Source organism: Festucalex cinctus, chromosome 15 (assembly GCF_051991245.1).
Source record: "Festucalex cinctus isolate MCC-2025b chromosome 15, RoL_Fcin_1.0, whole genome shotgun sequence".
Lineage (NCBI taxonomy): Eukaryota > Metazoa > Chordata > Actinopteri > Syngnathiformes > Syngnathidae > Festucalex > Festucalex cinctus.
Genome location: NC_135425.1, coordinates 26,813,561 through 26,834,377, shown reverse-complemented (window position 1 = coordinate 26,834,377; position 20,817 = coordinate 26,813,561). Strand labels below are relative to the sequence as shown.

At 48.6% G+C, this 20,817-nt stretch overlaps 1 protein-coding gene across 7 annotated transcripts; it reads right to left on the bottom strand.

Annotated features, from left to right (window-relative positions):
* Positions 1-212: 212 nt before the first annotated feature.
* Positions 213-20,638, bottom strand: ttc28 (tetratricopeptide repeat domain 28). Of its 7 annotated transcripts, XM_077497417.1 has the most exons (32): positions 19,978-20,638; positions 18,687-18,989; positions 16,811-16,958; positions 16,471-16,743; positions 16,043-16,173; positions 15,645-15,866; positions 14,952-15,140; positions 14,621-14,717; positions 13,748-13,944; positions 13,529-13,682; positions 13,275-13,446; positions 12,825-12,993; positions 12,590-12,750; positions 12,012-12,500; positions 11,736-11,928; positions 11,268-11,601; positions 11,001-11,110; positions 10,805-10,934; positions 10,451-10,678; positions 10,224-10,371; positions 9,145-9,285; positions 8,346-8,481; positions 7,462-8,144; positions 6,935-7,182; positions 6,610-6,734; positions 6,442-6,519; positions 6,228-6,381; positions 5,802-5,878; positions 5,139-5,268; positions 4,952-5,059; positions 3,896-4,397; positions 213-3,044 (listed from the first exon to the last, which is right to left on the bottom strand). In XM_077497417.1, the coding sequence occupies exons 1-32, from the start codon at positions 20,011-20,013 to the stop codon at positions 2,105-2,107; spliced, it is 7,206 nt and encodes a 2,401-aa protein (XP_077353543.1). In that variant the 5' UTR covers positions 20,014-20,638; the 3' UTR covers positions 213-2,104. The 7 variants fall into 7 exon arrangements, 4 of the variants coding, with proteins under 4 accessions (XP_077353543.1, XP_077353544.1, XP_077353545.1 ...); XM_077497418.1 differs by lacking the exon at positions 15,645-15,866; XM_077497419.1 differs by lacking the exons at positions 18,687-18,989; positions 19,978-20,638 and adding an exon at positions 17,052-18,604.
* Positions 20,639-20,817: the final 179 nt, after the last annotated feature.

The window sequence follows — 20,817 nt, the reverse complement described above, 5'->3', positions numbered from 1 at the left end:
CCAATACTGATTAAAATATTCAAGGTTTCAGTTCTTAAATGAATAATGTTATTTAATATATAATTAATATATAGTTAATATAAAAATAAATTAATTAATGAAAAATAAATAAATCATAAAATATATAATTAATGATTAATTTTAAAACTTTAATTTAAAAAGTATGACATTCCAAATGAAATTATGCGGAGGCCGTATGCTCAAATGACCGTTTATTTTTCTTCATGAAAGTAACGTGTATTATAACAACATATATGGAAGACCAAAACTGCCAAAATTCAAAATAAATAAATACCGAAATAAAGAAATAAATGAATAAATAAATAAATGACTAAAAGTGAAACTAAAACATTCATTTGCATTTAATTTTTTAATTATATTTTTTAATATCCGTTTTTATTTTCACTTTTAGTCATTTATTGAGTCATTTATTTTATTAGTCATTTATTTATTTTGAATTTTGGCAGTTTTGGTCCTCCATACACTTAAGTGTCACCACAAACATTGACAGCAAGGATAAGATGAAAATTCAAAATACTATTTTCATAATTGTAATTCAATAATTGTAAATACAGTATACATTGTAAATACTCTAAATTGTCTTATAGTGCAATAAGTCGGGTCTTTTTTGTGAACAGTATATATATGTATACATAAATATATACTGGTCTCAGCAGGTGTCTCCAAAACTTGTTAAGTTATCAAAATATAAAACACAAAATCATCAGGACGCAAATCCAATCCTCACGACTTTTCTTTCTTTCTTGTCCACTTGTCTCCCACCAACATGCGTTGCCTAGCAACCGACACTTTCTCTAATCACATCTCACTGACTTCTAAACCTTCACAAAATACCGGGTTCACCTTCATTACCACGGTAACCAGGAAGCTGGAACGGTTGAGGCCTACCTGTGGTTTTGTGGTTAACTGTGGTTTTGTGGTTTCGCCAGTAGGAGGAGCTGTTGTTTCAGTAGTTGTAATTGAGGGCGAATATAGTGCGCAACTTTATTTTTTATGTGCATTGTTTTTATTTTTCCTATTATCTTTGTGTAATTTGTAGGACTGTATTGTCAATATTAATGACTTTGAAAGTAAACTAAACGGGTAAAATTGACATGTTTAACTTTTGGCGCACGATTAGGTCACTTCCTGTTTTTCGCTAGCATAGCGAAGAAGTCGTCCAATGTAGCTCGCGACCTGGCAGGCCATAGTAGTACGTATATGTTTCATTTGTATTTTATCGTTTTCTATATTTGTAAGGTTAAGTTTTATTTCATTGTACACCATTTGTTTGTCTCACCAGTTCTTATGACGTGTCTATCTGTGGTGTCAAAGCAAGGCCCACAGTAAATAGTGTTAATTTCATCCGCCATATTTAAATTTAGCCTCAATTTTAGTCCAGTTTCAATTACGCATTTTACCATAGTCGACCTCATCCCGTTTTTATTTTGTCCAATTTTAGTTGACTATAAATCGAGCATTTTAAAAACAATTTTATCCGTCTAGTTTTAAACAGTTTTGTTTCACATCCTAATGTCCTCTCATCTTTTTTTTTTTTTTTTTGTGATGAAAACAGTGACAGATTAGCACAAACAAGACTTTACAAAATCACATTATTTTCATCTCGTTTTTGCTTCATGGACTAAAATGTCCATAGATTTTTAGTGCAGTTTTTATAAAGTGAAGTACATTTTTGTCTCGTCTTCATTCGTAGACGAAAATGCATACTGATTTAGTCCTACTTATTGTTTATTAATTAGGGGCTTAGTCTAGTCTAGTTTTAAGCATTGTCATGTCCACCTGTGTTTGCTTGCCCTTCCTCGTGTGTCAACCAATCAGCATCCTCTGCCACTAATTGTGTCAATTAGTGTATGTGTATTTAATTTCTTGTCTCCCCGCTGTCCGTGTCGATTCATTGTGTTTCCCTCCCGTCTTTGCTGCCTGTTTTTGCCTTGAAGTTCCCACCATGTTTTGCCTTGCTTGTTTTTTTTTACGTTTTGTTTAATTAAATCTCTTTATTGACCACACCCTGCTTCCCCCGCACCTGGGTCCTCAACCCTCCAAACTGTAACAGTGTCTCCGATTTGTGAACAAACCGCTAATATCAACACTTAGAAGAAGGGGAAAAATGCCCTGCGAGAAATTTGAAGCCGGCAGGAAATTTGCTCCGTTTGGAAGATTTGGCGGCGGTGGTGGGCGCTTTGGTGTCCACGGTGCGGAGATGGTCCCGACTCTCACCGGGTTCACGTCTTGGCGAGAGGTCCAGCAAACCCAGAACGTCTTTTCGCACTGTGCTCATTCGATTTCCTGGAAGAAGGCTGGCGGGGGCCGCGCCTTCGTGTTGGCGGGCTGCTTTGAAGCTTTTGGAGCGAGGAACGCTAATGGGGGACGGCGGAAGGTCAGGTTTGAGGTGGGACTTGCTCCCAGCTGACGCTTTTAGCTGGGACTTCATGCCAGGTGACGGTTCGAATTGGGACTCTGCGCCAAATGGTTTGAGGCGGGACTCTGTGTCAAGTGACGTTTTAAGGCGGGACCCCTTACTGGGAGGTCTGAGGTATGACTCGCCTTGAGGCAAAGGTTTAAGGTGGGACTCGCTGCCAGTTGAAGGCTTGCGGCGAGACTCCTTGCCAGGTACGTTTAGAAGTTTGGGGGATGAGGACGGTGCGAGTTTCTGCAGGGAAGAGGAGCGGCACGGTGGTCCGGGTGCGAGAGGACTGAGGGGCACGGCGGTGAGACCAGTCCTACTCGGGGGTCTGCTGAAGGCGCTGGTCTCAGATGGCTGAAAGGAACGCGCCCCCCTGCTCAGAATCGGGGTGGTGGGCGTCGAAAGACAGCGCCGCCCCGGAGCCCTCTGAAGGCTCTCCACGAGTCGCGTGTGGCCCTGGGTCTCCTCCAGGATCTTGCGGGCCAGCTCCTGGGGGTCCGGTTGTCCCGCCGGCATGCTCCGGGACTCCTGGGACTCGATGGTGCTGCCTGTCGCCGTGCTAGAAGAGTGGTCCGATTCGGAGCTGCTTGTCTTCCCTGTGTTCCTCGGAGGAGATGGACTGTGAAGAGAAATATTGGATCGGAACCAGTGAGTCAGGTCGAAAAGTTTGAAAACTGACTAAATCACCATTTATGGGGTGTTTTGCGGAAAATTTTGAGGTCAGACAAAACTTCGGTGGCCGATAATCGGCAATTATCGCCCACTTTAACGTCACACAGATAAACCAGATAAAGAAATACGCCGATAATTATTGGCAATTATCAATCAATTTGACATCGAACAGATAAACTAGGTAATTAAAAAAAAATCCGCCGATAATTAGCGACCAATTTGACGTCACACAGAAGAACCAGATAATAAAGAAATCTGCCGATAATTATCGGCAATTATCAACCACTTTGACGTCACACAGATAAACCAGATAAAGAAATACGGCTGTAATTATCAGCAATTATCAACCAATTTGACGTCAGATAAACCAGATAATAAAAAAAATCCACCGATAATTATCGCAATTATCAACCAGTTTGACGTCACACAGATGAACTAGATAATAAAGAAATCCGCCGATAATTATCGGCAATTTGCGACCACTTTGACGTCAAACAGATAAACCAGATAATAAAGAAATCCACCAATGAGTATCGGCAATTATCAACCACTTTGACATAACACAGACAAGCCAAATATTAAAGAAATTTTCCGATAATTATCGGCAATTATCGACCAATTGGAAGTCACACAGCTAAACCAGATAATAACTTATTGGTTATCAACATGGGTGCTTTCTAAATTATTGGTTTATCGGTATCGGTTGAAAATAGCATTATTGTGCATTCCTAATCCATTGGAACCTTTAAGTTCCTTGCACCAGTGTACAGGTAAATAACCGCAAACTCCAAAACTCACATATCCTTTTTGTGTTGTGGCTTGGCGGGAACTTTTGGCGGTGGCGCTTTACTCAGAGACGCTGCCTCGGAAGTGGTGGCAGACCCTCGCCCGTGGTGCGGTCCCGCCGGCGGTGAGTCGCGGTCCTCCGGCCTCAAAGGCTCGCTGCTAATGATGGCGTAGCCCTGGTAGTCCTCATCGCCCGCCTCCCCTTTACTCTGATTGGCCATTCGCCGGGAGCGGCGAGGCGTCTCCGCCCCCTCGTGCCGTTGCGAGCACTGGCTGACGACGTCGCTTCCCGCCGGCTCGGGCCGCGGCAAGAAGCCGAGGGAGGAGGCGAGCGAGCTGAGACTGTAGACGGAGACGGCGTCGCCGGACAGCGCGTCCGGCGGGAAGGCGGCGGGACGAGGCGGCGAGGCGAGAAAAGACGGATGCCGGGAGGGTGCCGACGGCGAGGACGAGAGAGACTCCAGGGAGGAGGAGCAGCTGTACGTTCTCACGCACTTGGGAAGATCCGTCGAGTCTGAAACGGGAACACGGAAGGATTGGTTGCAAATGAAATCAATCTGGATTGGTCACGCTCAACCTGGACTGGCCGTCAAGTCCATTTCGGTTTGTCCCCCAGTCAATCTGTACGGCTCAATATGGACCGGTTGCCCATTCAACTGGATTGGTCTCCTGTCAATCTGGCTAGTTTGAATCACAGCCAGTCAGTCACATTGGGATTGAATTCAGTGGTAGTGGTCGTCTCCCAAACCCAGAGGTTGTGGGGTTCAATCCCCGGCCCTTGTCAGCATGTCAAAGTGACCTTGAGCAAGATACTAAAGGGGGTTCCACCTGTATTTACCACTTCAAGTGGTCAATCTGGATTGCAATCTGGATTGGGTGGGTTTGAACAGTTTTCATGCAAGTCTGTATTTCTGGTCCTGTTAACCTCCTTGAACTGGCAATCAATTTGGATGGCAGTCAATTGGGATTGGTCTACAGAGGTGTGTCAAATCCCGGTCCAAGAAAAGTAAAAAACCCCCCACACACAGAACATAAGTGAAGTGCGGGGACACGGCGAGGTGTCCTCACCAAAGAGCGCCAGGAGTGACTGGAGTGCGAAATCGATGACGCGCCTGCTGGCCTGCTTCCCCGTCTTCAACACAACGTCCTCCTGACCCACCTCGCACAGGTCAAATCCTGGCAAACATCATTGCCGGTTGTCATACTCTCTTTGGCTTTATTCCTTTCCTTTGTGTTTTTGTTTTTTTTTTCTAACCAAGCGCGGCGAGGAACTCGTGGCAGCCCGGCAACCTCCACACATGCACGCCGAGGGACGCTCGGACGGCGGCCGACGGTCGCTCGCCATCCCCGTCAGATGACGGCAGCTGCAGAAGCACATGGTGGAGCTGCGGAAGAAAAATCATTGGGAAAGATATGTAAGAAAAGACATTGAGAAGGATACATAAGAAAAGGACGACACGTAAGAAGAGTAACTGGCAAGGATACTTAAGGAAAGCAAGTAACGCTAGAAGGAAATTCATTGACAGGGATACATAAGGAAGGATACATATGTAAGGAAAGTCATTGATGCTAAGGAAAATAATTGATATGCATTATTAAGGAAGGACAAGGATGCTTAAGGAAAGCAATTGTGAAGGATACATCGGGGGGAAAAAAATCAATGAGAAGTGCACTTTAAGGGAAGAAATTGAGAAAAGATGCACAAGAAAAGTCATTGGGAAGGATACTTAGGGAAAATAAATTTGAAGGGTACTTAAGGAAAGTCATTGAGAAGGCTGAGGAAGATTCTTCAGCAAGGATGTGGAGGACACATATGGAAAATAACTGGGAAGAGAAAAGTTATTGTGAAGGATATATAAGGGAAGAGATAAGGACACTTAAGGAAAGTGACTGCAAAGCAAATGTGAGCGTTTGTTACCTTGTGTATGAGTTGCCCTCCTGCTTCGGGCGCTGACACCAGTTTGCAAAGAGCCTGAAGAGCTGCAGCGCTCAGACCTCAACACACAGACCGGATGTCACCAACTTGAAACTGGAACCTAGTCCGACTGAAACCCGACTTTAAAACCTGACCCCAGCTTCAAACCCAAACGGTGGTTTGAAGCAAATGCTGCTCATTTAAAACCCTAAATTAAGATTGACACAATAACGCTGGCTTGAAATCTTAATTTGAATCCCTGACACCATCGCTTGAAAATCTAACTTCAAAAACCGTAAGTCTGCCTTGAAACTCTTATCTTGACACCCGAATCCTGGCTTCAAACCCCCATTCAAAACCTGTAAGACCATCCTTTCAAACGCAAACCCGAGTTCAAAATTTGAAACCGTAAGTGTGGTTTGCAATTACCGAGCAGGGCTTGCATGGCGAGACTGCACCTTTGCAGGCGTTGTCCGGGGTCCGACGTGGGGAAGAAGACGGCGGCGGGGAGGCCGCAACCGGCCACGTCCAAACGGAAACCCAACGAGGACAGCAGCGATCGCCAGCCGGGGACCCCGCCCACCTTTCAACACGCACCGGGAAGTTGTCATGGCAACACGCTCACATACAAGTACACTCATACCTTGTTGTGTACGCTGTGCTGCGCCGTGTACATGCGGTTTGTGCGTCCGCCGTGAATGCGCTGCAAAGATTTCTCCACCTGCACGCGACACAGCAACCCGTCAGATGCGTTTTTCTGCGATGGGACCAATCCAAAAGTTGCCTTGCGTCACGTGTGTTGACTTCTGACCAGGTGCAGAAGGACCCTCAGAGCGTCCCGGGCCCGGTCGGCGTGCCGGAGGACCTCCGCCAAGGCCTGTCGCACCGCAGACTCGGGGCCGTTGACCTTCACGTCGCTGCCGATCACAAGGTAACCTGAGCGACAACACGGAGCGCTTTCAAGACAAGATTACGCTCGCAATTAGGGTTTCAAATTGGGGTTAAAAGCCAGAGTTGTGGTTCTCAAAATCAGAGTTTCAAGACGGGGTAAGGATTACAAATTCGAGTTATGGTTTGCAACAAAGGTTTAGGGTTTCAAAGTAAGGTATCATGCCAAGGGTTTTCCATGTGGTCACCTGCCCAGTTTGAGGGGTGTGCGAAGTCCTTGTTGTTGTGCAGCGTCCTCATGGCGCCACTGAGCGCGGCGCTGGAGGGGGCGCCGGCGAGCAGGGCCGCGTAGAAGGTCTGCATGAAGAGCTTGGAGGCGGGCGCCGGTGTGGGCCACAGGGAGACGCACACGCATCGGACGCCCGCCGACAGGAAGGCTCCGGTCAGACCCAACAAGCCGTCGCACGTCAGCCGCGCGCCGCACTCGGGGTACAACCTGGGAGATGGGCAGCAGGCTTTCAAACCAGAATTCTGTCTTAAAGTCCTAATTTGATGTTCTAATCCTGGAACATAACATCACATTTAACATCTCATTTAAAACCTCTTTTTTTGTTTTAATATATAGAACAGAACAGATTTTTCACCCCAATTTTAAACCCCAATCTTCGTTTGAAACCCTAAAACTGTCTTGAAATCCTAATTTGAAACTTGGAACTGAGGGCAGGGTGGACATTAGTGTTAAGTTAGAACCTTTGTGGAAACCTGAACCACCAACCTGAGGACCACCAGCCTGACACTCAAGTTGAGTTCCAAGATATCCGCCGCAGTGAGGAGGAAGTCTTGAAGCGGCGGACCACTGCACGCGCTCTCACGCTTATTTTCACCAACGCTGTCAGCATCCTCGCAACCGCGCTTTCCTCCATCACGGCGTTGCGCAATTGATCTCGTCGCCCGCCGGCCCTCCTCCTCTTCCTGGGCGGCGGCCGGCTCCCGGCTGGGGGCGAGCACCAGGGCGGCGAGCTTCCAGGAGACGTGAGTGGCGAAGTGAACGCACTGCGCCCGCGTGAGGGCGGCGATGGCCCGCTCCTTTGTGGCGTTGACGCCGACGAGTGGGCGACACCCCAGCTGCTCCCCCAGATGCTGAGCCTCGTCCTGGGCCGAAGGCAGCGGCCCCCACAGCCAGCGCCGCATCAGGCTGGACGGCAGGCGGGGCGCCCCCACCACGGCGGCGGCCGTGCCAGCGTCCCAGCATGGCGGGGGACCGCTGGGGTGAGATTCCTTCCTAGAAGCTCTCAGGCTCGCTAATGAGGGCACGCAAAGCAGACTGAACATCTCGTAGAGGAACTCGTTGGACGAGCCGCCTTTGAGCAAGGCGAAGGGCACCAAGTACAAGTCACTCTCGAGGACCAGAACTAGCTGTCGGTATTGACCCACCGGACCACCTCCGTGCAGCAGGGCCTGATTAAAAAAAAATAATAATAATACACAAATTACACATTAACTAAATGTCACATATGGAGACAAATTAGATGACTTGACTTAAACCAGACTCAAGTCACCAATTTCAGGATTTGGGAAAACACTTCTAACTTGAAAGTCACTTTGAACTTCCCACCCCTGCTAAATTTAGTGAGAACCTTCCTCATCACGTGTACATACCGCTTCCATCGGAGCGATGAGCAAGTCGTACAGAATGCGTAGAGGAGAAGGTTCGATACCCGGCACGCAGGCAGGAGAAGACGAACCGTCCTTCACCGAGAAAACGCTGTTGATGCTGCTCACACTGCGACAGCTTCTGCTCAACACAAATAAAAAAAATAAAAAAAAATAAATAAACGCTTGTACAATCCCCATCAAAGATAAATTATTTCCTGCTTGTTGTCCTGTGTGTATGGTACAATGTTGGGGAATCCAGGTCCAAAAAATAAAAACCCTGAAACGGACTGCCTTTAGCCACAGGTGCTCCTACTCAACAGGTGGAGATGAGCTTGTTTACCTGCCGGTTGTGGAGAACCACATGTGGCCAAAGCTAATCTGTGGCAGGGTTTCTACTTTCTGGACCTAGGGTCCCTAAACCTGGTAAGGTAAGGTACTTGTATGGACTGGGGAGTCAAAGTAGACCTGCAAATTTGCCCGTTTTGGAGGTAAAAGCATAGCAGATGAAGAATATTGCATGTGTGTGAGGGGATAGTGGAAACCTGGTACCAGAAATTGGCCTTGACTCATGATTATCTAATGTCAGAAAAAAAAAAAGCAGGCTTCCCTAATCCTGGTCCTCGAGGGCCGGAGTCCTGCAGGGTTAGCTATTTCTGTAGCACAACACACCTGATTCCTAGCCTGATAATAAACCTGATCTTCAGAATCAGGTGCGTTGGAGGACAGAAACATCTAAAATCTGCAGGAGTCCGGTCCTTGAGGACCAGGATTGGGGAAAGACTACGCTAAAGGAAGGAGGCACCTGTTGAAGATGTTATTCCTGGACACCATGCGCAGGTAGCCGCTGAGGTCGTTGTCGGAGCTCATTTTGTCGCTGAGCTCGTCAAAGTGTCGTTCGGGAACATCTCCAGCTTCGCTCTCTGTCTCGCTGCCCACATTAAGCCTGCAAGGGAATGCTGCTGCAATATTTCATGATATTGACGTCTTAATACCCATCCTAATGCTGCTAATGGTGCTCGAAGAAAGGCCATAACTGGATAGTCTCCACCCCTGTAACAGCATCTTTTTGTGTCCTAATAAAGACCCATCCATCTCCTGCTTATTCGGGGCCAGCTCACGGGGCACCAACGGACGCCTAGACTTCCCTCAACCCAGCCACTTGGTCCAGCTCTTTCAGGGGAATCCTGAGCATTCATCTGATACACAAAATCTCTCCCAGGTGTCCTGGGTGTTCTCCAGAACCTGGTCCCAGTTCCCTACCTCTGTGTTACACACTCGCCTGCGAATTGCTCCAGCAACAGTTGCACATTGATGTAGCCAACAGAACCACATCTTCTGCAAAAAGCAGATATGCAATACTGATGTTACGAAACCAGAATCCTCAATGCCTCTCCTGGACCAGGAAATTCTGTCCATTAAGATTATGAACCGAATCAGCGACAAAGCGCAGCCTTGGCCGAGTCCAACCCTTGCTGGAAACGAGTCCGATTTATTTCCAGCAATGCAGACCAAGTCTGACACTGGACACATGGGACAAAAAAGCCAGTGTCCATATCGGCAGCACCCTACCCCACCTTGTCCAAGTCCACAAAGTACTTGTACGGTTGGGGGAAGTCCCATGCACCCTGCAGAACTCAGTGCTGAGGGTGTAGAGCTGGTCCACCGTTCCACAGCAAGGATGAAAAACATGATTTTCATAAATCTGAGATTTGACTTCCCAGTAGACCCTCCTCTCAAGAACAACCAAATAGACATTATTACCATGATTTGATAAAGAATCCTGTTCCTAAATTGAGGCAATAGTTCCTCAGCTTAAACACAATAGTCCTCCAAAAGTTCTGAGTTATGCAGTGAAGTTTTATAGTTGGCGAAGTGTGTTACCTGCTAAGGTTTCCTTCAACTCCCAGAACCTCTCTGGCGTTGCAGACGTACTGCTCCAGCGAGAGCGGACCACCATCCTGCAAGCTCAAGCCCTCTTGGAAGTCCAGCGCGTCAGCTCCGAGACAGGCCTGGTTGAACTTGACTATGCCTACGACATCACCATGACACTAGTGGTGAGACGCTTGGAAAAGGAAGAGGACCACATTAGGTGTGATACATTCTCCTACCGGAGCCAGGACCCAGCAGCCAGCTGTACAGGAAGCCTCCCGCCACGGAGAAGTACAGCACCATGGCCTTCTGGGAGTTGACCGTCTCCAGGATGTGCTCCACCGTAACCGGGGCATACTGGTCCGAGCCCGCTGACTGCTGGTGTACTTTTTGACGTTCCACCAGTAGGTCGGTGAACGCCCGCGTTCGGCCTCGTTCCGCTATGGCCAGTGCCTCCTCATGGCGGCCTGTTGATGAATGGTAATGCCATTTTGTGACATAATAGTGGTTTGAGATCTTGGTTAAGTCGGGTCAGTCCTCAATGAAGACCCAAGTACGAAATGCACGGCCATTTTAAGGAGATAATCGCCTACCTAGGCTGACAAGGACCCTCTGGAGAGACTGGTATGAGTCCGTCTGCAGGTCAAAGAGGGAAAGTTTGTAGTCCGGACTGTGCTGCATCTCACGGCGAATGGTCTCAAAGAGAACTGATGCTCTGTACAACTGAAACACACCGAACAATCAGTTTTCACCATTTCAAGTCTATTTGCAAACGGTTGCGCAACAGACCTGATGCTGGGCCTCCTCCAGGTTTTCAGCAGCCCACAGAGACAAGCCAAGGCGGTGGCGTATCTTGGCCTCGTCTTCTCGACGAGCCAACTGCTCGGCCAGGCGAAGACCTGAAAGCAATCCAAGGTTTTGTTGGCAATTATTTCCGACTCACTATATGTGGATATTGTATCGAGTAGTCAGTTAAGGGAGTGATTTAGAACACAGTCATCAATTAGTTGGAAAGGTGAGGCCCAGAGGTCTTGACATTGCCATTAAGTTCCTCACCTTCCTGCAGGTACATCACGGCCTGCGTGTAGTTTCCCAGTGCGTGGTGGATCCTCCCCAGACTCCCGTAGGCCAGAGTTTTGGCCACCAAGTCGTTGGTCTGCGCCGCCATGCTAAGGTGTTGCTCCTGGAAAGCCAAAGCCCTCTCGTAGTTGCCCAGAGCCTCATAGGTCACTCCCAGGTTTCCGTAGGCCCGAGTTTGATTCCTCACGCATCCCGTTTGCTCCGCCATGTCCAGAGCCCTTTGGTGCCACTGCCGCGCCGTCTCGTAGTCAGCCATTAGCCGGTAAACTCCACCTAGCACGTCGCTAGCCTCTGCTTCCATGGATTTGTCCTGATGGGAAAGTCAGGCTCGGCATCAATTGCAGCAGAGCCAGGATTGTAAATGACAGCGAACTCCACAAAATGCAGCCACTAACAGAGGGATACTTGTGCGCTCAAGCCAAAAAAAGACGGACCACTGCTCACCCCGGCCGAGCGGGCAATGCCGAGTTGGTGTTCCAGGCAGGACAGTGCCTGCTCGTAGTTTCCCAGCTGGCTGTGCAGGGCACCCAGCTCTCCATAGGCCTGCGCTTTCCCGCCTATTGCCCCGCCCAGCTCATGGGCCACCACCAGCCTCTTCTCCAAGCACACCAAAGCTTGTTGCAGGTTGCCCACTGACCTACGCAGGGCACGAAACACAGCCGTTAGAACCGAAGTCTTCTACCCCTTTGCGTCCCTACTCCCAAAAGTGCCAAATAGTACCTATGAGCATTGCCAAGTCCTCTGTAGGCTTTCTCCTGGTCCTGGACTTGCTTGAGACTCTGAGCCACCGTCAGGGCCTTGTCATAGCACCGAATGGCCTCCTCAAAGTCCCCCAGGGCGTCGTAACAGTCAGCTAGGTTCCCGTAAGCCTTCCCCCGATCCAGGATGGCCTCCCTGGAACTCAACTGTTGCAGCATGGCTAGCTGCTGCTCCAAAAAGCCAATGGCCTCTTCAAAGTGGCCCATGTTCATCTTGGTGATGCCCATGTTCCCGTAGACCTGGGCCTCCAGGCGGCCATCGGCGAGCTGTTGCGTCAGACCCAGCTGAGCCTCGTAGCACTGCAGAGCTGTGTCATAGTCTCCCAGAGCCATGTGTACGCAGGCCAGGCGGCCCAGAGCGTGGCACTCGCCCCGATGGTCGCGCAGATCCTTGCGCAGCGTCAGCTCCTGGCTGTGGAAGGACAAGGACGTGTCCAGCTGGCCAAGCAGCCTGACGAAGGCATACAAGGTGAAGAAAGAGCTGCTGTGGCAATCGTTCAGGCATTTGTGGAAGTTGTACGTCTTCATTCAACCTCTCACCTGTGAACTGATCCTAGAGCCGAGTAGGCATCCGCCTCCATCTTATGATCCATCAGCTCGTGAGCTAAAGACAACTGCTGCTGGTAGAAGTTGGCGGCTCCCTGAAGATCTTCCTGACAAACACTAACATCTCCAAGGTTGCCCAAAGCCCTGAAGATCGCCTACAGATACAATACAAGCAAGAGTTCCTTAAGTGCTCTTCAACAACTGTGAAGACTCCAACATGGACGCCTGCCTGTGTGTTGTCCAAAGCTGTTGCTATTTGGAGCAGGTATTTCTGACATTCTTCTGCCCTGCTGAACTCCCCCAAGGCTTTGTGGGCCAGGCCCAGGTTACAGTAGGCTTTGGCCTGGGCCAGCTTGTCCTGAAGGTCCTTGGCCAAGGCCAGATCCTGTTTGTAGTATCTAGGAAGTAGAAGAAAGGAAGCAAGTGTGGTTTGGATCTAAAGTACAAATTTTATGTGACAATTGACCAGAGATAGGAACAAGTCTTGAAGTCCAAGTCAAGTCCCTGACTGGTGGTGCAGGACAAAACATATCAAGTTTTTGTCATGGTTACAGTTTTCATATACTGGACTATCTCTTCAGAAGCTGATTGGATCTCTTCAGGTCAAGTTTTTGGAAGTATCCCCCTCTCTATTGTTTAACATTCAAAATTGACCCCTTGAAGTGAATGAAGTTCTGACCGGACAGCATCCTGGTACTGTCCCAAACAGAAGTGGGCGTAGGCAAGGTTGTGGCAAACTTTTCCTTCACCCTCCAGATCCTGAAGGCCGGGAGCCAGAAGCAAGTACTGCTGGTAGTACGGCAACGCCTGTTTGTAGTCACCTCTGCAGCAGTGGAAGTTGCCCAAGTTTGCTGGAAAATGAAAGAAAAAAATGGAAGAAATAGAAACAGAAAAAGGCATCCCACATTTCTATGATGCTCGTGTCTGGCTTGCCTAAAGCTCTCGCTTCACTTTGAACGTCACGGAGCTCCCGTGAGATGGTCAGGTGGTGCAGGTAGTGCTGGAGGGCCCGGTCCGGAGCACCCATGGCCTGGTACGCCACCGCCAGATTGCCATGTGTGGAGGCCTGGGACGCTCGGTCGTTCACCTGGAACACACGTAGTTGGTCATTGTTCCTCGCCACAGGGAGCGACTCTTTCCAAGGAGCTTCACCTCCAGGGAGATGTTCAGTTCCTGGCGGTGGAAACCCACGGCTTGCTCATAGAGGCCCAGGGCATGGTAGGCATTGCCCATGTTGCCGTAGGCCCTCCCCTGCGCGGCGTAGTCACCCAGCTCCTGGGCGCACTTCAGGTGAGCCTTGTGGAGTTTCAGTGCAACTTCGTAGTCACCTCGCATCTGGTGGATGATCCCTGGAGGTGGAGGCAACATCAAGCTGCTAGAGCAGGGTTCACCAATTGCGGTCCTCGAGGTCCGAAGTCCTGCGGGTTTTAGATGTTTCTGCCCACTAGCACACCTGACTCATATAACAAGCTCATCAGCATGCCTGATAATGATCCTGATCTTTAGTATCAGGTGGAAACATCTACAACCTGCAAGACTCCAGACCTCGAGGACTGGAAATGGTGAATCCTATGCTAGAGTAATGGCCCTCATAAATCTCAAGTCTTCACCTTGCATATTACCATTCGGTTTTTCCTGATTTTCTCAAAAACATACAGTAATCCTTGAATCCAATCTTTTTCGGAGCTCCCTTCACGAGGTGACCCGTGGGGTTGAAATGTTCATGTGCACGACAAAAAAAACGTGCTCAGATGTAAACAGGCAAGACTTTTATAAGAGTCAAGTTGAGACTCGTGAATTCAAGTGGAGTCTTTCTTCCGTTCTTAGCTGGTGTCATGTTGATTGAGTCGTCAGCATCAGCGTGACTGCAGAAACTGAAACCTTCGTAAATAAAAGATGAGTGCTGATTGGCTGGAGCGGCGGTCATGTGACACAGAACAACCATAGTGTAACGTGATCTCTGCTGAACAATTGAAGTCTTCACATCACAAGCTCACACGGAGACCAAGCAAAGAAATCACCTACCCAGGTTGGACGAGGCTCGGCCTCTCGCCGCTGCGTCCTGCAGCTCCTCGGCAATTTCCAGTTGATGTTGGTGATACCGAAGCGCTCCCTCCAGATCCTGAGCACCACATATAAAACTTGATTCTCAAATGGTTAGGATTATTCAGGTCTGGGACTTTTGTCTGGTAATGTTGTCACTTTTTTCCCCACTTAAATCCAACTACTCTCGTCACACTCATTGAGTTTTTTTCTTTGAGAAAAAAACTCAATGAAACGTTTTCGGATTACGTTTCCTGGATGACCTGCTGAAAATCCACATGAATGCGGCATTCCAATAAATCGAACGGACGACCTGCATGCATCGCGCGGCGTGTCCAAGGCCAGCGAAGGCCCTCATCTCCACGGTGCGGTCTGCGAGCTCCTGAGCCAGCTTCAGAACTCGGCCGTGGTACGACACGGCTTTGTCGTAGTCGCGCTTCGAGTGGTAGGCGCTGCCCAGGTTGCTGTACGCCCGAGCCTCCTCGCGCCGGTTCTCCAGAGTCTGGCGAGAGATGTGGTGGCATTCAGATGCGCGCCATACGTCATGATGTCCATATTGGATGTGGCAGATCTGCCCTTGCACAACAATGGCATTCAATGGACGCGACTTCAGAAAGCGCCGCCCTGCAAAGTTCATGCTGCTCATTCACATCACGCGATCCCAACAGGGAACCAGATAAGCACCAACAACCTATGTTTGAAAACATTATGTTACATTCCATATGTTTTGCTTTCAATATTTCTCATCAGAGTAACTGTTACATACACTGATACAAGTAGTTGTAAATATTCAAAAAACACACCAGAATCTTTGGATGAAAACCTCTCTCAGGGTTAGTACCTCCCCCCCACAGCCAAACCTTTGCTCAGGATGATGCTTAGAACTTTTATTGGGACTAGTACCTTCTCTCAGAAACTTAAGCCACCTGTCAAGACTAGCAACTTTTCCCTGGACTTCACTGACGGGGCAGATCATTGAAGATAATTGCTGTGTCACGGGTCACACCTTGGCGATGTCCAAGTGTTGCTGGTGGCACCGCAGGGCGCCGCTGACGTCCCCCATGGCGGTGTATACGGCGCCCATGTCGCCCAACTGGCGGGCCTCGGAGAGCTGGCAGCCATTTTGTCTGGCCAGCGCGACGCACTGCTTGTGGCTTGCCAGCGCGTTGGGGTAGTCGCCGATAGCGGCGTACACGTGGCCCAAACCGCTGAGGGCAGCGGACGCCGCCTGAGGTTGGAACGCCGGTCACAATTAGCAATTAGCATGTTAGCTTATGCTATCTTAAACTAGCACAGACATTAACATCGACACTGTCTCTTTGTATCTGGATGGTCCATAGCAGCAGCTAAATTAGCAGCATGCTAATAGGCAAACATTCACAACGGCAAAGTGTGATCACAAACCTCTTTATGCTTAAGCTTCATGGCCAGAATCAGTTGTTGCCTGTGATTGGCCAGTGCCTCTCGGAAACTACTTTTGGAGAAGAGGGCAGAGCCAAGGTTGCCGTGGGCACGACATTCACCCGTCTGGTCACCTGCGGACAAGATAAAGCACCGGATCACCTGGCATTCGTCAGCTCGTCATGGCTAACGCTCACTTTGAGTGTAGACCACGTCCGGGTCTTGGACCTAACACAGACCGCGACTACCTGCCTCTGACTGCCACCTGACGCCAGCCAGGATCGGGCTGGCTGTGACCTTACTCTGAAAACCATCTGATGCTGGCTACGACCCGTCTCGAACCATGACCCCATGCTAACTACCAACTGATGCAAACGACAACTTTACCACCTGACATTGATTCCAAAAGGTTCAACTGTGCCAAGCGTTACCTAAGGTGCGGGCCACATCCAGGTCCTGCTGCATGTAGGCCAGGCTCTTCTCCGTGTCGCCTAGCGACCAGTATGCCGCGCCGAGCGCCGAGAAGACGGAGCCGCGCATCTTCAGCGAGCACGTGCCGATCCGCAGCGCTGCTTCCAGCGTCTCGGCGGCGGCGGCATGGAAGCGGCGAGTCAGCAACTCCTGTCCGACCAGTGACGCCACCATGAAGGGGCTGCGCTCCAGCTTCATGGCCCGCAGCTGGCGGTAGGCGGGCTCCAGAGAATCTGGCGGGTGGATGACGGACGATGTGCGATGTGCCAGCTTTGGGGGCCAAACGGTTGCCGAACTTACCTCTGAGGGGCGACTTCATGGCGGCCTCCACCATGCCCGCCAGGAGCTGCAGACTCTTGGGGTCCTGAGCCAGGCCTGAGGCGAAGGCTGCCAGGGCGTCTCCGTGGCGACCGAGGTGCTGCAGCGCCACCGCCTGGCGGAAGTAGGCCTGCAGATGAGATCGCAGAGCAGCTGCTCAACCGCCGGACGCTGACACGGATCTTGGTGGTCTTTTTTTTCTTTTTTTTTGTCGCGTGCTCACCTTCCGGCGCGGCTGCCACTTCATCATGTTGGAGCGACAACAACGTCGCAACTACAAAGTCAAGCGTCGCCTCAGCCGCCTCCAACGCATCACCTGCGAGCGCTCGCGCAGGACTGACACTGAAAGCTGATACGCTGACGGGATACTCCGACCCCCCCACCTCATCTCGCGCTCTCTCGCTCTCTCTCTGACACCGAACTGTCAAATTGGGGGCCACCAGAGGTCAAAGTGAAGGCCACGCGACACGATTGCAACCAGCCACAATCGATCTGTGATTGGCAGATGAGGCGATGACATCACCGGTGAGGAAAGCGTCACATTGAAGAGAGAATCAAAAGGCACGCGAGTCTGATGTTGGCGAGCAGTCCAGGGTGTGACCTCACCGGGTTAGGCTCCACCTCCGCCTGGCACGGACGCGCCAGACTGCGGTCGAGCCGCCTGGACGCGCCCGACGGCGACCCGGCCAAACGCTTTGTAACGTCACGCCGGCCAACGCGCTGCCGGTCGCTCCAGCGCTAATGACAGGGCGGCACCGAGGCGGCCGGCAGCGCCATAAGACGCCCTCCGCACAAAAACGCACGCAATCGAGGTCCGCCACGCCCCTCTCACCAGCCGCGTGCGTGTGTGTGCGGCACGTTTTTGGGTGCGACTGTGTGTAAAGAAGTGAAGCCAAAAACTTTTGTTTGTTGATTTCTTCTTCTTCTGTTGTGACCTCTGCAGCTAATCACAAGGCTGAGCTTCACGCACACACACAAAGGAACACGACTTGTGTTATTGTCTTTAAGAATGGAGGCCGAGCGCCAGTCGACAAACTTCCGAGCATTCTGTCACGGAGGAAGGAAGTCAAGTTTCTCACACACGCACACACTCGACGCCATTTTGTGTGTTACGCACTTTGCTTGTTACTTGATTTTTTTCATTGTGATATTTTTACAATAAGATGAAAAAAAACTGACAGATTTTTTAAATAATATTTTCCCTTGGAACTGCTCGAGACAGGTGCTAAATATGAAAGAAACAATCCCGAATAGCAAGAATAATTTCTGCTGTTGAATAAGGCCTTTAATCCGCCATCTTGAAAGATGTTAAGGTATTGTATTGCAATCGAAAATGTTACGATATATATTATACGTCATAATACAAGATGATTGCAGAGCTCTACTTTTGTCCAAATAAAACTGGACCATAATATGGCGGCAAAGTGCTACTTTTGTCCGAGCCGAACTTCTTCAACTCACTAACTGAAACATAATTGCGCATGCATCTGGATGCCACAAGATGGCGGCAAAGCACTACTTTTGTCCAAATGAAACTCCTCAACATCGTTCCTTGGCGTCCTTCGACCATAATATGGCGGCAAAGTGCTACTTTTGCCCGAAATGAACTCCTTCAATTCACTTCAAAATAGTTCCTTAGCACCGAGATGGCGGCAAAGCACAACTTTTGTCCAATTTAACCTTTTCAATGAAGTGAAACATAATTCCATGTGCATCTGGATGCCATAAGATGGCGGCAAAGTACTACATTTGGCCAAATGAAACTCGTAAACTTATTTAAACGTAGTTCCTTGGCGCGGAATACAGACCGTGAATATCGTTTTTTTTGTTTTGTTTATGTCAATGGCAGCAGTCCTACCTGCGTCCACTTGGGGTTGATGTCGCGAGCCGCGTCGGCGTCACGCAGGGCCCGGCGGTGGCGCCCCAGGCCGAGGTGGGCCGCCGAGCGGGCGCTGTACGCCACGCAGTTGCGGGGGTCCGCGGCCAGCGCCTCCGTGCACAGACGCACCGCCAGGGCAAAGTCCCCCCGCTGGCAGGCCCGCTCGCAGCCACGGACGCCATCCAACGCTTCGCTCGGGCCCGAGTCGGGCGGTAGCTCCGCCCCTTTGTCCATGCTGGCTGACGAGGATGATGATGATGATGAAGAGGGTGGGCTGGTGGGCTGCAAGAGCAAAAAATATAACTGAAGAGGAAAGGCATTTTATTTATTCCTTTATTTTAGGGTTTAATGAAGAGTTTTGTTTGGAAGACTTGGCCAAACAGCGCAGTGCCCCCCCCTAGTGGACTGGAGGACATTTTGCAACTATTTTTAATAAAGTAGTCCAAAAAAAATATTCTTTAGAGTCAATAATACAAATAATGGACAGAAGAAAAATATATTAAAATTGATTATTTATAGAGGACATTACATTACTATTGTTAATATTAAAAAAAAAATACATTTCTTAAAATTGAAAAATCAATGTAAATACATATGGAAACTAACAAAAACAAAAATGAATAGTACATTAATAATTAAATTATTGGTGTACTTGTAATGAACTTTAAACTGTTTTAATAGAGTTTAGATATGGATTTAAAAGCACTTTGCATTTGTGGGAATTCATGTTTTTATGTTGGTAGCCTTCAGCAGGATGGAAAAGGAAAAACACAAAATAAAATACTGTGAAAAGTGCCATTTTGATATTTTACATTCATTACATATACACGGTTTTGAGTATAAAAATAAACAGCTGAAACAATAAAAAAAAAAAAATAGAAAATGAATAATAATTCAATTTAAATATTAATTATAATGTACAAAATACAAATAACACAAACAAGTAGTTGGAAAAATGATATAAAATGAAATTAGAGCAATGAAAAAAATGTCAATGTTGTCATTTTGTTGTTAGTCACGTGCAGTTTTTACGTTTCTACAACAACAACAACCAGAAATTGTTTACTGGATTGTGACGTCACAAATCCGGCTTGGTGATAAATTCACAGCAAGAAACAAACACTAACGTGAAAAATGTAGACTGTATGAAAATAGTCAATGACATCATCTTGAAATAGCGCAAGTTGCCTCTCTGATTTATTTCTTTTCTTTTTTTGGCCCAATCAGAACTTTTGACTTGAGAAGAACTCGCGCGTGCGCGTCACCTCACCTTGTCCTGCCGGGAAGTTGGGCGAGTTTCCAGCATGTCGCGTTCACGCGGACGCCCCGAGCCCGAAAACAGTGGCCCGGTTTGGGGGTCGCTGCTCGAATCTTCCTCCTCGAGTGGAGTCCGAACGGAACCAGCTCACCATGTTTGCCGGAGGCTGGCTCGCCTCCTCTTCCTCCTCCTTCCCCCGTGCGTGTGTACGTGTGCGTGCACGCGCCTTCCGGCCTCCCTCCGGTGACGTCACTTAGTGTTCAACGATAAATATGGACACACACACACAAAAAACGCCACTGCATTCTACCAAATAGCCAGCAGGTGGTGACGTCACTCTTCCGTTTGTATTAAATGATGAAATTACGTTTCAAATCAAAATTCCACTATTTGCCACCTCTTGGCTCTGATGTAAATTCTAAAAAAGAAAACATATTTCCACGAACTAACTAGCTAACGGGCTACTGTAGTACTCTCAGTAGCAATGAGGTAACTTGTCACCACTAACAAACTATCTCACGACTGGCTCACTGATGAACTCATTCATTCTTCCAATAACTAACTAGTAGCTATCGCAATCATTCAATAACTGACTAACCCACTAATTCAATCCCTAACTCGAGAAATAGCCGACTAAATAACAAACTCACTCACTAATGAAATTCTAACTCACGATCTCAATCAATAAATACCACTCGAGCGTGTGAACAATTTAGCTAAAAAGGACGACTTCAAACTAAAATGGCCGACATCCGGTTCAATTTTCGACATGGATGCTTGAGATTTGTTTTTCATTTAACCTTTTAGAGTTTGATGTTATGATATGGTTGAATATTTTTAACTTCCCAGGGT